Source organism: Anomaloglossus baeobatrachus, chromosome 1 (assembly GCF_048569485.1).
Source record: "Anomaloglossus baeobatrachus isolate aAnoBae1 chromosome 1, aAnoBae1.hap1, whole genome shotgun sequence".
NCBI lineage: Eukaryota > Metazoa > Chordata > Amphibia > Anura > Aromobatidae > Anomaloglossus > Anomaloglossus baeobatrachus.
Window position 1 is genome coordinate 191,380,276 of NC_134353.1, and position 12,872 is coordinate 191,393,147.

At 41.7% G+C, this 12,872-nt stretch overlaps 1 protein-coding gene across 13 annotated transcripts in view; it reads right to left on the reverse strand.

Moving 5' to 3' along the window:
• Positions 1-1,468: 1,468 nt before the first annotated feature.
• Positions 1,469-12,872, reverse strand: part of RAPGEF2 (Rap guanine nucleotide exchange factor 2) — a 288,204-nt gene continuing 276,800 nt past the window's right edge. For 7 of the 13 annotated variants that reach the window (XM_075347417.1, XM_075347402.1, XM_075347443.1 and 4 more), the window contains 9 exons: positions 12,629-12,752; positions 10,756-10,779; positions 9,393-9,616; positions 9,020-9,199; positions 7,890-8,042; positions 7,416-7,632; positions 6,105-6,664; positions 4,762-5,085; positions 1,469-3,126 (listed from right to left, as the gene is read on the reverse strand). In XM_075347417.1, coding sequence (XP_075203532.1) covers positions 3,101-3,126; positions 4,762-5,085; positions 6,105-6,664; positions 7,416-7,632; positions 7,890-8,042; positions 9,020-9,199; positions 9,393-9,616; positions 10,756-10,779; positions 12,629-12,752 — 1,832 coding nt within the window. In that variant the 3' untranslated portion in view covers positions 1,469-3,100. The remainder of the gene's footprint in view (positions 3,127-4,761; positions 5,086-6,104; positions 6,665-7,415; positions 7,633-7,889; positions 8,043-9,019; positions 9,200-9,392; positions 9,617-10,755; positions 10,780-12,628; positions 12,753-12,872) is intronic. The other 6 variants (XM_075347428.1, XM_075347410.1, XM_075347480.1 and 3 more) reach the window with 4 other exon arrangements.

A 12,872-nucleotide genomic window follows, 5' to 3' on the forward strand; every position in this document is an offset into this window, starting at 1 on the left:
CTCAAACCGGATGTGTGAAAGTAGCCTAATAGGCACAGTTCCTGGACGGATTCTCATGCTCTGTATCTTTACATCCAGTCCTTTTCAGTGAATGGTTCATCTTCCTCAGCATCGTGCCAGTATTACAGGTACTGGAACTTACTTTCCTGCCATACTGTTGTACTGGTTTGCAGTGTCACAGATTGTAGAGGAGGCGCAGATAGAATTGTCCCACTGTCTGTAGCCCAGCTACACTTGTATGCTAGAGACTGATTACACTTGACAGTAGGCAGTGGCCAACAAGATAGACAGTAAGCGGGCCAACTTGTGGCTGAAACATTTTTATAAAGTGATTTTCAGATGCTCAATTTACCATATTACTGTACAGTGGCAATTAAATGTCCTATGTTCTTAACATTAACATGATACACTACTAGGAGGATATAAGTCTTTATATCAACGACAGAGCATGGAGGGAACCCATCGCTTGAGAAATAATTTGCTGTAGTCCTGACTTAGTTTGAATGTACTAAAGTTCCAAAAGTCATACCCTCTCCTCAATCCCTACTCTTTATTCCTCTTCTTTGTCTCGTCTTCTTTTCCCCCTATTCCACATTGCTCAACTCCCTTTTACCCCTCGAACAGGACTGATAGTCCCACAGTTTCTTTGTTTATTGAACATTTGAATATCACAATATCAGACTATTGGGACATTATTCATGATATTTGATTGATATTGGCAAAATGCCATTATTTTTGGTGTTTTATTGTAAGACAATCATTTACCTTTTTCCCCTCTTTTCGCTCTATCATTATACTGTTGCCAAAACTTGCTTTATTGAGAATATCCATATGTCATTTGTAAATATAACATGTAAAATGGAATAAAAAATGGATTTACACAAACGTCCAATAGTCCGATGCATGTAATGTTAAAGCATACCTGTCATGCCAAGTAACTTATCAGAATGAGATGTAATGTGGGTGTGTGAGTAATAACCAGATTTCTGCCCATTATATGAATTGTATTCTGCCCTTTTCAGCATTTCTTATTGCAGGCACACTATTTTTTAGCGCCTCTAATTGGGAAAAAACTAGCTACTGTAATATTTCCCATACACAGCACATACAAAGGGATGGATTCCTGCTTCATTCTCTGTGTAGGATTTGTTACCAGCAGCAGAGGGTACGGCGCAGTACTGAGCTGTGAGGCTGTGAATCCAGCTTTCAGATATACTGAAAGGAAACCTGTCAGGTGCAATTTGCCCCCAGAACTACGAGGTGCATATTACTAATCCCTGCCTAGCAGTCCCTGTATACACTAGCATAGATAAAGGGATTGATAGAAAAAGTATTTCTAAAGATCTTTTATCTTATGCTAATGAGCGCAATGACTAGTCCCAACGGTGTTATATCCCTCGACTAGCCACCCTCGTAGCATGTTAGCACACTGTATTATCATAACCCAGTAGAGGAATTAGCCACCAGCAACTGTTATATTTATTTATTCTCCAGCTTCATACAAACTGGATGTAGAAGCATAAACATAGTACATTTCTACCATTTTCAACAAAAATATAACCAATATGTACAATTATTGTATTAAAAATACAAAAGGGATACAGACTCTACCAATGTCTTTCTAAAAGACATACAGGTACAAGTAGTATCAAAAAGCATGATGAAATCACCAGTTAGTTGTACATTCTGCACTTGACATCACAGAGCGAACTGAGGTTAGCAGTCCTAGAATCTACCATTATATGATGCTTTGTGCAATGTGAGATCGATCTGGCCTTGTGTCTGCCTCTATACAGCAGGTCCAACACCTACATAAAAAAAGCTGGCAAATAAATGCATATTACATAGAATTACATAGGCATAACTGACAATGTGATATAGAGGGAAGGTCGACAAAAGCCATGAGAACAGGAGAGAATCATTAAATAAAGCACTGCTGTCATTTTACACAGTGAAAAAAACACTGTCATTTCTTTCCTTGTTTTCTTTAAAGTTGTATACATATATATATATATGTTAAACCACTGATCAATATGATCAGTTTAGAGCAAATGGAAAAAAAAAAAATGATAGTAATCCAAGATGGTAAGTTCCTCACACAGGAGTATTCCTCGGATTGGCAGCCTTCAGGTATCCGGAGTCTGTGCAAAGGGAGAAAGATGGCGATTCTGGTCATGAAAGTGTAAAATAGCAGCGGTGAGCAGATGAACGCTACACATTCGCCTTCTCTACAAGTGCAGTATCCCACAATGACGCTTCTCGAGTCCCCGTGTCACACAGATGAATGAGATAGCCGAGATCAGGACAACGCTCGCTGGACAGAGTGATTGTTTTTAGATGAAGGATGAAAAACGGGCTACCAAATTAGCTCAGTATTAACAACTAGTAGCAAGAATTGAATGTCCCAAGCTGCCGTCACTTTAATATAATCCAGTTTTTTTTCCAATTAAAAATCTCTATATAAACATATAAAAAAATAAGTCATAACTTAGATGTCAAATAACACTGTAAATATCCTGATGTAACAAAGAAGATCTCCGAACGTAAATCGTGCACCTCCCATGACACAGGACCGCGCACGCCGGGGGCATATTGTAACAGATCTGTAAACCAACTCAATAAACCTGCGTACAGAGACGATTGAAATGCAATCTCAGCTAAAGTTAAAAATGGCTGATAGAAGCACATGACTAGCCGGCCGTACAAACAGTAGCCAAAGCTAGAGAGGACTAAAAGTTAAAACCGAGAAAAAAAAAAAAAAAAAAGACACCATCCAGGCATGAAGAAGTGCAATAGAAGTCATTGCTGATGTGGCGACTGACTAATTTGGAATGATACTGTGCAAGATTCAGCCAGCTACCATCAGATCGCAGCTTCCTGCACAGTTTATCTCAAGCAACACAACTCGAAGAGGAAGAAAAGTGCCGCGGTGATGTCTTCACAGTAATTCACATGCCAGGGAGTAGAACAGGATATTAGATGCCCAGTGCTGCGTATAAGGCAGAGGAGGAAACTGCTCCACAGACTCCAATCATTCTGGGCATCCTCTTGTGCTCTCCAATTCCGGTGACTTATTCTAGAACAGAACAAGGTCCTAACCTCATACTGCCGACACTTGTTCATCATCTGCAAGAGAAAAAAAAAACAGATATAAAACAAGTACAAAAAAAAATCCATCTGATCGAGGATTAGAAGAGGCCACTTTACAGGGCCTTAAACAGGTGTACGTCCGCTCACAATGAGGGAACACAAAGGTTTCCTTACAGTTTTTCCAAAGCCTAACACTGCAGTTAGATGGGTCATTTGTCAGTGGCGAGGCCGAGAATTGCCATCTTCATACAAGTCCAAATATGTCCTCACATTATTTCTATAATAATATCCTTAAAGAATCTTTACATATTACACCCCCCCCCAATAATGGATACAGTGCTACAAAGGTCAAGTGCAGGGCTTTATGGTGGTGGGAGGAATGGAGAATGGCAATGTGCCCTCATTATAAGAATAGAGGAGCCATTCAAAAGCGCCAGTTTAAGTTAAAAGAATAAATAAATGTGACCATTCATTGGTAATCCCAATTAAAGAGAGCCTCTGAGCACAATTATGTAACATAAAAGATATGGCTGTAATGGAGCTGTAATCCAGAATAAAGTGACCGCTTTAGTGAAGAAATGCGCTTTGTTGTTCTTTAATCACCATTAGAAGTTTGTGTTAGTTATCTTTCGGTGCACGCTCTACCCCAGTACACCTAAATAGCAGAAAACGTCAAATAAAGATTAACCCTCAACTGGCGAGGTGGGATTTTTGTCACACAACTGCTGATGTGGGGCTTCTATACCCCAGTGTTTAGAAATCTCTAATTTTTTACAGAAAATGCAAAGATCCCATTTGTTTTAATACTTTTCTTATTGGCGATTGATTACACATGAGTATACCAAATGTTTGACACCCACAAGTATCAGAAAATGTAACACATTGATGATTCATGCCAGCATTTTCCAATGAATGCCAGCTCAACAAAATTTCCCTGGGGTGTTGCAAACCCCACCTCACCAGTTGAGGGTTAAAGAAGTACAATAAAACATATTTCATTACAAAAGGTATCAATGTAATCTGTATTACAGCGCCATTACAGCCATGTCTTAATGGTAATCATACTGACCGGGTCTCTTTAAAGAGAACCTGCATCTCATAGATGGTGCATGAACTACAAGCAGCACAAATCTGACTCTGGCAGTATGATTTCATGACTTCAGCCATGTATGTTTAACTGTAAAACGCAGCAACGTCAGAGACAAATTTACTGTAAAAGCCAGTAAGGACCAAGCTGCACAGGATACTAGTTGGACAGACATGTCCACGGCACCTTTTCCCTGCCAGCTTCTGTTACCCCGCAGTGACAGGTCTGTCCCTATACACACATGCAAGAACAATCCTGTCCGTCACTAGCAGAGGGCGGGAAGAAGCTCTCCCATGCGGCCTGATTCCCGGCAGTTCATAAAGTATGTTCAGAGTCAGACATACTTGGCTGAGATCATACAGCCGGTACCTGATCTGCAGGCAGCAAGTATCAGCGGTTAGTAAGGTTTTATGGCAGGGAACGCAGTGGAGTATTTCACTGAACAGGTCTTTCGTATATAAATTCCCCCTCTATCACTAGCGGTTATATACAGTCACTATTCCATATGTGATGGCATTTGTTTGCTCTACACCAATGTGCTTAATAGCGTCAATAAATCCATCAACGACCCATAAGACACTCACCATCATCCTTTGCAGCTACCCCTTGTGTCTGATATATGGCAAGCCGTGGGTCTGCCTCACTGGGTTTATGCCATTGTGGCTTGTTAACCGGCTTGCTACAAGGGTGATTATGAGAAGATGGGGATGTAACTGGAGCTCCTTCGCTGTCGCTCCTTCGGGCCATCATCCTGGAGCGTTGTAGTGCTACGTTGTAATCGGGAGGCTTCCTAGATAATTGTGGGTGTCCGTCAGCAAACTCTGCTATGGGAATTCCTACATATCCAGGAGGTGTTGGCGGCGGCTCTCTGTATCGTCCATCCTTCCGTGCTGTGGTAACACAATACACTACCATAAGAGACAATTATTGTCACAAGAGAAACGAAACAAAGGAGATAAAACAAAAGTAAGTGCAAACTATAATGCCAAGCGTAATGACACTGAGCAATGCCAGCCTTTTTAGCTTCTGGAGTGGGCACAGTAACTATCGGTAAATGCAGCTTGGCTACAGTACTGGGATTCTAGGGCGATCAAAAATCCAACTCCTGTGCCCCTACAAGCTCAATCTGCTACCCCGTACCCCCCGGTGTGTTCTGTAGCTCTGATGTTCATAAATGAAGGGTAACTAAGGTCCGTTTATATGATCTGACCTGCAACACAATATGATCTCAGATCAGTAAACTTTTACCGAGTGGCAGTTGTTTAAATGCCGGTTTATAGAGATCGATCAAAGTAAAAGATGCGCACAGAGCAATCCATATTAGACTATAGAAGACTATTGCATGTGAAGGTTTACTGGAGGAACTAATCAGCTTTTATACTTGTGTGATGGGAAGAGATCCTAGATGCAATGGTACCAAATGGGTCTTAATTAGTAATGAGTGAGCAATACCATGCTCAGTACTCATAATGAGCAGTTACTGCTCGGATGGGCACGACTCGAGTACCCGAGTGTAATGGATTTCATTGGGGAACTCAAGCATCTTCTGAAAGTTTTTCCGGAAGAATGCTCGAGTTCCCCATTGACTTCCATTATACTCGGCACATGAGTCGAGCTCGCTAATTGTCTGGCTGCTCATTTATTTTCCAAATCATGTGTACCTTTTTTTCATACTATAAGTAGGTTTAAAAATCACTATTGGTTAGACATTAAGAATTTATGGGGCAAAGTAACACTGGAGTAACCAGAATGTTAATGGCTGCTTTGTGATATCATCATAGTCTTTACAAGATAACTTATCTACCATTGGATTTTCTCTGCTCATCTGGAAATATCTGTTGATTTATCTAGTTATATAATACGTGAACAACACTTGGCATCACAACATTTCCTAGTAGATGTAAATAGTAAGATAACGTGTTCTTACCAATAAGACCTTTTGATGAAGACGCTGTTACGGCTATGTGTGTGGGCACTGGCGGAGCCTTTGCTTCCTCGGACATCTGGGACGTTAGGCTACTGGTTTCTCCTTCAAGAGAAACATCTTTTCCACCTCTTCTCTTAATGGTGCCAGTGTCACCCTCAGAGTCCTCACCCCAGTAGCCAGTGGATGATGCCCAGCTTGCTCTGGACTGTGCTTGATCTAAAGCCTCTCTTCCCTGATTGTGTCTGCCATACTTTGTGCTATGATCAGGAAAATTAACTTGGTCTAGATGAGTCCCTGGTGGCCAGAAACCTGCTCCATCTGATGTGCCATCATAATGAACCTGACCAAACTGAAGAGTCTCCCAGCTCCTTTGATGTGGTATAGTCTGTATATTGTCATGAGATCCACTAGAGCAAGATGTCCAACTACCACGTCCACTGTCCGCAGCATCCAGGGATGCCCTGTCACCCTGGTCCTGGGAGAGCTCCTCCATGCTGGGAGAGGACAGAACCGCAGCGGCAGCGTATAAACCTCTGCTCTCTGCCAAATGTGTGTAAGGGCTAGAACGAGAAAGAAAAAAGGGACTTGTTACTCACCGAGACCACCACATCGCTAACAAATCAGTTCTTATTTTACATCACATAATGATATTCTGTACCAAGATATATTTAGTTCTCATGATCGTTATGAAAATGAAAAAAACAACAACTAACATATACTATTTTATAAATTGATAGATCGACAGTAGTTACATAGGTTGAAAAAACCCTAGGGCCATCAAGTTCAACCTTTCTCCAGCAATTATACATTTTGTCATTAAATTATAACCCACAATGTTATGTGCACTGAGGAAATCAGCCGTCTCTTTATAAAAGTTGTTCTAGTGCCTGCCATTACCACCTGATGTGCTAGGGCAATCCACAGTCTGACTGCTATGACTTCCCCCCGCAGTGTATGCCCCCTGGTCCTTAATATTGTCTTTGGAGGGGATAAGTCACGTGCAAGAGATATGGGAGGCATTCCATCCCTTGTAATAATCTAGTTGCTCTATATTTCACGGTAACTTCTCTTTAGGTATTACCTTTAAATGTACATGATATACAAGTGATGTAAATGGTGAGTGGTCAATATGTTGCAGCTTTGGACAACTGACAAAATAAATCAGCTTTTGGATGAGTCAATAATCTGTTTTTTTTTTTTTTCTTTAATTTCACACACGTCACCACTGTGACTACTATGCAAGGAGGTGATAGCGGTGTTATTGATGGTCACATTTTAACAGCTATTAGCATAAAGTGAGCGGTCACATACCCTATGCAGGGGTCCACTTCCATCACGGCTCTTCTGTCAGGCCGCCCCACACCCAGATTAGCGTCTACAATGCTCACTGAATGCCTCTGCCGTCGATCATCATGCAGGTGCATGCCGTCAAATGAGGAATTGCTAACAATACTGGAGCGGGAAGAGATCTCGCTGTGCCCAGAGTCCGAGAAGTTATCCACAGTGCCACTTGCTGCCAAAGTGTAACCTGCAAAGCAAATTATTAACATATTAACAAGAATGTCGCCTGCGGTGTCCACTATGTGCTGGCAATACTATTTGCACTGGCAAAACAATGAAAAAATTGGTCTGGTAGTAAAGTCTTATACAGGTGTTATATATGTATTATTGTCATTAATTAGGGATTCTCCTCTGTTTCTAGAAGTAGCACAACCATCACACAGCTACACGTCAGTGCCTATGGCCTCTGCACAGCACGTTGTTGTGAACATCGGGCCATAATACCTTTTCTAGGAGAGCTCTGTGGAGAGGTGGGTGGAGAAGAGAGCTGCGATGAAGCATTCGATAGCGTGTCATCTGCCCCTTTCTTGTGTCGCTCTAAGCTTCCTTCTTCTGATAACGAAAGAATTTTCTTTAACGCTTGTGGTGAGTTGATGCCTTTTAGAGAGGACATATATCAGTATGAAAGAACCTGATCTAATGGTATTGGGGTTGGGGTCTGTAACAGAAATGTTACAAGGAAGCCTACATTCTACGTTTCTTTATATTTGATCACACGGGGGATATTTACAGCAAACTGTTTCCTAGAAAATGCTAGAAAGTTATCCTTTGCTTGGGATTACTCTCCATCTTGTATGGACCTGGAGGAGATGGCATGCCCACGTATTACATAGACGGATATTTGTGTAAATGGCTGGCATGTAACGGTACATTTCCACTGCAGTAGATGTGTCCTCACTTGGTGATTACACTGGGTTTCCAAATCCATTCCTTGTCTATGGGACAGAGTGTGCTACGCTGTTTTCTCCAGTATTCCCATAGACAATGAATGTAGTAGAAGTTGAGCTACCGCACTTATGATACATTCAAAACAGCTGTACAGAACCCAGTTGCGGGGATCACTGGAGGGGGGAATCGCAGTGGTCTGACCCCCACTGACCAGTAAATGATCACCAATCCTACAGTTAAAAAGGTTTTAACATATCATTCCCTATCTTGGGTAAGTCTGCACACCAGGAGTTCTTACCTACCTGTAGATAAGCAGTCCATACAGCAGCTCTAATATTGTATTGCGTTATGCTATTCTGCGTGCATTGTACTGAGTTGTGTTAGTCTGCATGCCTTAATTAACTTTTATCAGAGGGAAAAAAAAGCTCCAATTGTATATTCTGGGATCCTCAGAAGTATAATTACTGCAGAGAATCCAAATTGGATTGCCCATGGTAATTATCCTTCTGAGCATCGAGCAGAGGTCTTTTTTCGGATGTTGAACAGGGTGAGGACCCTACTTTTGCTCTCACACCACACAGAGAGCCATGAAGCTTTCAATACTTTACTTGACTTTTTCTGACAGCTGCCAACTATGATATAAACTCCACAGAGAGTCCATTAAAAGAGGTAAATAATTCACTAACCGAAGGGAGGAAGATCCTTGACCGGTACCTTCTTCCTAGACGGATAGAGTGACACGGCGGGCACCTGCAAGGCCTGATTTGGCTTTAAAGTTGTCGCCTGCTTCTGTTGCGTTGCTGCCCGTGGGGCTACTGGTGATGTGTCAGGTTTCCCTGATCTCTTGTCACAAGGTGTTTTTGGCACTTAAAAAAAATGTAAAAAAAATATATAAAATATTAGAATAGAATATATAAAGACATTATACCCCAAATAAGTCCAATCAGGGACTGTATGTAATAAATTCAGTTGTGCACTAGACACATCCCATGGCTAAGAGTCAAAGAGCCCAAAACGACTTCCAAAGAGCGGATTTGCTGTATGTAGCATGTTGCTTACATGTATTTGTTGCTGGTTCGCACTGCACTGATAGAGTCTGTAGATTCTCCTCATCCATTTCAAGATCCAGATCGGACAAGTACTGCTTCACTTTGCGAGCCATCTGGGCATCCTCGTACAGTTTCTTGGCATTTAGGAAAGAGCTTCGTCGTACTCGCTTTTTGTGACCTCCAGTCTGTGCCACATCGAGGACAGTGGCATTGGTGCTACCCTGACTGAGTGACCTGGAAACAGAAGACCACTAACAATGAAATAACCCATTCATCCTATGATGTGATGGAGAAAAATGTAGTCATGCAAGGGTCATATGAGGGGGATTTAAGCTAAACATGCCTCATTCCAGTAAGTAAAGCTAGTACAGAAAACACTACTATGCAAATAGCCCCTTTAAACATTACCCACAGGCCAATGCTACAGCTCACATAACCTGATCCCAACCAATGTGGATGGTCCAAAGCTGCAGCTCGGATCATAACTATCAACTACATCACTAACGGAAAAAAGCTCATGCTGCAAAAACTGGCCGGTTTTACTGCAGTTACTGGTGGGGAGAGATGATGACGATTACTGGGTTAACTACACGTTCTGTGGTCAGTAAAGTAGCTGGTTAGTGTATGAAGCGGTCCAGGTTGATGACCATGCACTATGGACCTTTATCGATTATTGAGAAGGATGAAGCAGTCGCTTTGCGTTACCTTCTGCATCATGTTTCTCTTACCAAGCACCTAGAATAACTGTGACTACAACATAATAAACCAGTACTTTTTTTGGTAAGGTTGGTTAAGACCGTGTGTGAGTAGATATATGGCAAGTTAGGAAGGCTGGGTCGTGTCTGGTTGGACACAATGGATTATAATGTAGACTTCCAGTCCGGCATCCATAGCTGGATTAAAAAAAAAATAGCATGCAACATTTCTGTTCAAGCTCTAGAACCAGTCACATCTGATCTGCAGGATGCCGGAAACCATTTCAGCAAAAACTATGGATCAATTTTAGAATTAGTTACCCTATTACAAAGCTAAAAGGGGAAAAAATAAAAGATGGCCCAATAAATGGAAACGATCAATCGAATGTTTAGTATCTAATCAAGATACGTCCCTGCCATGGCCGACACCAAATGTAGTAATGTGTCTGAAGAAGCATTGTTCTGCCAAGAGTGAGGGAACGACAGTGTAACCTTTCAGTTGTATATAATACTCGTTGATGGACCAACTAACACTAGATCAGCTCAGTAAATCATTAGTTTGCTGGCAAGAGGGTTAAAAGGTAACAAAAAGCGAAAAGCCAAAGAAAGGAAATAATGAGAATGGAAAGGATGGAAATAATATGTGGCAGAGGGCAACATGGGCACCAAACAACTCACCCCAAACTTCTCCACTTCTTCTTCCTGCAAGTGAGAGCCATGGAGGGAGAAGCAAGTGTAGAGAGAAACAGGGAAAGAAAGATCACAAGCTCAGAAAGAAAGGCCCAGACCATAGACAAGACACACGGGCAGCCAACAGACACTTCCACATGGCACACATAGGAACATAGGAGCATTATCAGGCGGGGTTTAATACCGCTAAGTCCCACAAATACAAGGGTGTTATATCTGTTAGATCTAATATATTCTTTGAATATATAGACATATACACTATATACTACATTATTATATATCCCTCCATTACACATACTGCCAATTGGTGGAGTTCCAGGTGGTTAAACCCCACCGATCACTAAAAAAGTTCTGAAACGCGCAGCTAAACAGAAGGAAGCGCTCAGATCCTGCAGATACTCACACACACAGCGGTGTATGGGGGTAATTGAATTTCTGTTGCCCAATACCTCACTGTGTGTGACCGCTGAAGCAGTAAGCTCAATGCCTAGCTAGTGTCTTCCCCCGAAAATAAGATCTACCCTGAAAATAAGCCCAAGCAAGTATTTTCTGCCTTTTTGGAGTATGCTTAAAATATAAACTCTACTCCAAAAGCAAGCCCTAGTTGCAGTTCAATAAGGAAGTGCCAGACAGCTGAAAGTTAAAAAATACAGCTTCATTAGAGAAAGCAAACATCCCCAAAAGAGAGAATCCAGCTTCAAAAGAAAGTAGGCAGCCCCCCCCCCCAAAAAAAAATTAATTTGCACTCAACAGACCCTGAACAACTACAGCCGGCAAATGCCAACGGTGGATGTGCTCTCCCACAGAGATCTGTGTCGCTGTCAGGTCCCTCAACTCCACACTCACCCGCACTCATCCACACCGCCTCCCAGTATCACTTTGCTCCTGCACACATGATCGTAGTATCACTTTGCTCCTGCACACATGATCGTAGTATCACTTTGCTCCTGCACACATGATCGTAGTATCACTTTGCTCCTGCACACATGATCGTAGTATCACTTTGCTCCTGCACACATGATCGTAGTATCACTTTGCTCTCGCACACGTGATCGTAGTATCACTTTGCTCTCGCACACGTGATCGTAGTATCACTTTGCTCTCGCACACGTGATCGTAGTATCACTTTGCTCTCGCACACATGATCGTAGTATCACTTTGCTCTCGCACACATGATCGTAGTATCACTTTGCTCACACACAATCGCAGTATCATTCCACACACACACACACACACACACACACACGTTAGCAGTATTACTCCGCTCTCACTAACTCTGCTACAATGATACGGGTTACGGCCAGCAGGGGGAGAGACTGCTGTAGAACCCAGGGGGACCTGACCGCGATGCAGACCTGTATGTGAGAGGCGCCATTCACTTGTTAACGTTACATGTCTGGGCAGTCAGATGCTTCTGGAGGTTATCTACCTTCTTTTGGGGGTAAACTTAGCAGTACACAGGAAATAGCCGTGTTTCCCCAAAAATAAGACATACGCCAAAAGCAAGCCCTAGAGCATTTTTTTGGAGAAAAATAATAAAAGACCATGTCTTATTTTTGTGAAAACAAGGTAGCTGCGAATTTCAAAATTTTTTAAAAAAAATTTAAGAGCTTGGTGGTTACTTAGGACCTGAACCCCATTGATCAACAGCATGTGTTGATTAGTAAGGTAGTGGATACTGTATGTATAATTTTTATCTAACAGACTCCGGAAAGCCGGTGTTACCTGAAAACTACCTGAAGCTGGTCAGAATAGAAATTCTTTACTTTATATTTTAGGTTAGAAGTTCAAAACTAATTTATCAAACTTTTAAAAACAGAAGGAAAAAAAAAAAAAGAAGAAAAAAAAACCATAAGCGCACCTTGTACGGAACATCAAGGCAGGGTCCATGTTTACTGAGGCCATTCTGCCAACATGGCGAATCTCCTTTGCAATCATCCTGAGTTTCTCAAAATTTACCAATCCTTCAACTTTTGAGTCATTGCCTGGAGGTGAAGAAAAACAAAAAAAACAAAACAAAAAAACAAAAAAAACCCACATTTTGTTTTAATGTTGTAATGATTCATGTAAGTATAAAGGATATATGTATTGAAATGTAATAATAT